The sequence below is a fragment of the Trypanosoma grayi genome, assembly GCF_000691245.1.
Source record: "Trypanosoma grayi strain ANR4 Tgr_680_V1, whole genome shotgun sequence".
In the NCBI taxonomy this organism is placed as follows: Eukaryota; Euglenozoa; class Kinetoplastea; order Trypanosomatida; family Trypanosomatidae; genus Trypanosoma; species Trypanosoma grayi.
Genome location: NW_008826299.1, coordinates 1 through 2,069, shown reverse-complemented (window position 1 = coordinate 2,069; position 2,069 = coordinate 1). Strand labels below are relative to the sequence as shown.

Sequence of the window (2,069 nt, the reverse complement as noted above, 5' to 3'; positions counted from 1 at the left end):
GCAGACAAAGTAAGAAACCAACACCACTGCGTACCATTGGAAGCAAGCCATTCACTCTGGAGTAGAGATTCAATGGCGGGACGAACTCACCTTAAAAGGCAACCAGCTCACAATGTTACACCTCTCCTTCCGCTTCATCGTTTCGTCTGCGTTTCGCTCCAGATGCATGCACGGCATCTGCTCCTCGATACACGCCACGGCTATCTTCATACTCACGTAGCATCTGAAGGAGAGATTCGACCTCCTTCTTTTTCATCTGTAGCAGTTCCTCGTCAATGTCCCACTCATGCACCAGCACAGCCTCCATCTGTTTAAATGGAGTTGTCAAGGACTCTGTTAGTTCGTGCAGCATCTGCCTTGCTGCTGCTTCTTTCTCTGCCTCCTCTTTGCGCGTTGCCGCTGCCTTTGCTGCCGTTTCAGCCTCCTTTTGCCTAAGTATCATATCGGCGACGCGTGCCTCTTCCTCCATTTCTTCCCGCTTCTGTTGCTGCACCGCTGTGGTGGTGTCGCTGTGCAGCCGCCGCTGGGCCTGCTGCAAATCCTCGTCGTATTCTCGGCGTTTGAGCGGGTCAGTGAGGGTCTCTGCGGCGAGCTTCACCCGCTCAAACGCCTCTCGCGCTGCCGGCGAGGGATCCTTGTCGGGGTGGAACAGAAGCGCGAAGCGGCGGTAGGCGCGCTGCACGGAATCCAGGTCTATGCTCTGCGCCGCCGGATCGCAGGAGAAAATCTCATAGTACGTCAAGTGCAGGATTGTGTCCTTCTGCACGTGCGCAGGGGCGGACTGCATTGCTGAATGGGCCACCCGTGCCTCTTCTGCACCCTGCACGTGGTATACATTGCATATTGGATATGTAGAGTAGTGAAGGAAGAAACATTTCTCGCTCGCATACGCAGAGAAACATCGACACAGACAGAGACACACACAGCATCGCTCCCGTGAGCAGAATAGATAACAGATCAAAGAACAGGTAACACAGCCCTCAGGCGGGCTGTTCAAATCTTTATATCCTCCATCTCTTCATTTATTCGACAGTTCCACGGCAACCCATCTCAACACCACCAATATATACATATATATATATATATATATGGCAGTACAACAGAAGAAAAAATTTTTTTTTTCTCTTTCTCCTGCCTACAAAAGCGAGAAGTTGTCATCATCGCCTAATTGTGCCTCTAAAAAACACCGCTCCAGCACGTCGCTGTTGACTTCTGCCTTGCTGGCGGGCAGCAACTGAAGCGGCGGGAGCACTGAGGGCGATCGCAGTGGCGCCAGCACGTAGCTTCCGCCTCCAACAGCCGATCTTTCATGCTTCCGCGAATTCGTCGACAGTGGGCAGTCGTCGTCAGCCTCATTGTTCGTGCCACGTTTGCCTCCTAGCACAGCGCGAGGAACATTTGCGGAGAGGCCACCATGACCAAAGAACTGATACCGCGTTGACCCCGGCCCGGCGGTGGTGTCCCATGGCGTTGTTGCCTCCGCCACAGCGCGGTGCATTGCGGAGATAAAGAAGGATGGCGAGCTCCGCTCCGCTTCAACGGTTGTCGTCGCCGTTGCCGTTGTTGTGGGTGTTGCTGTTGCCATCGTGGCACCAAATGAGAGGTGGTTCGGCTGTCTCTGCATGTTCTTCTTACGAAGTTTCTTATTGTACGGTGCTCCAGCGGAGCTAGTGGCGAACGGCGTCTTGACCGCACAGCGTGCCTTTCCCGCCGATGATGATGCCTGCCGCGTGGTGGTCGGCGGGAAGAAATCTTCCTCGGCGGTGGCGAACCACATCTGCTGGTGCTGCTGCATCAGTTTCTTTTTCTTGCGGCGGCGGACTGTGCTTGTGGTCTTTCTGCTGCTGCGCCTGCTACTGCCGGCGTCGGAGCCGCATGTCTCGATGCGGATTGTGGTGGCGGTGTATCCTCCTTGCGCGTCGTACTCGCCGGTGCTCCACTCCACGCAATTCGGCATCTCCCGCCCAGACCTGCCACCTTCGCTCATCGAATTACAGTGGGCGAACGTTGAATGTATGGGCTCTTTCGCTCTTATATGCTCCAAAAATATATTCCCGTGTCTCGTTCGC

The 2,069-nt window shown here is 54.7% G+C and overlaps 2 protein-coding genes across 2 annotated transcripts; both read right to left on the bottom strand.

Annotated features, from left to right (window-relative positions):
• Positions 1-115: 115 nt before the first annotated feature.
• On the bottom strand, positions 116-787 carry DQ04_06801010 (DnaJ chaperone protein; the record flags this gene model as incomplete). Its single annotated transcript, XM_009314875.1, has 1 exon — positions 116-787. The coding sequence occupies one exon, from the start codon at positions 785-787 to the stop codon at positions 116-118; it is 672 nt and encodes a 223-aa protein (XP_009313150.1).
• Positions 788-1,135: 348 nt separating this feature from the next.
• On the bottom strand, positions 1,136-1,987 carry DQ04_06801000 (hypothetical protein; the record flags this gene model as incomplete). Its single annotated transcript, XM_009314874.1, has 1 exon — positions 1,136-1,987. One exon carries the CDS (start codon positions 1,985-1,987, stop codon positions 1,136-1,138), a length of 852 nt encoding a protein of 283 aa, XP_009313149.1.
• Positions 1,988-2,069: the final 82 nt, after the last annotated feature.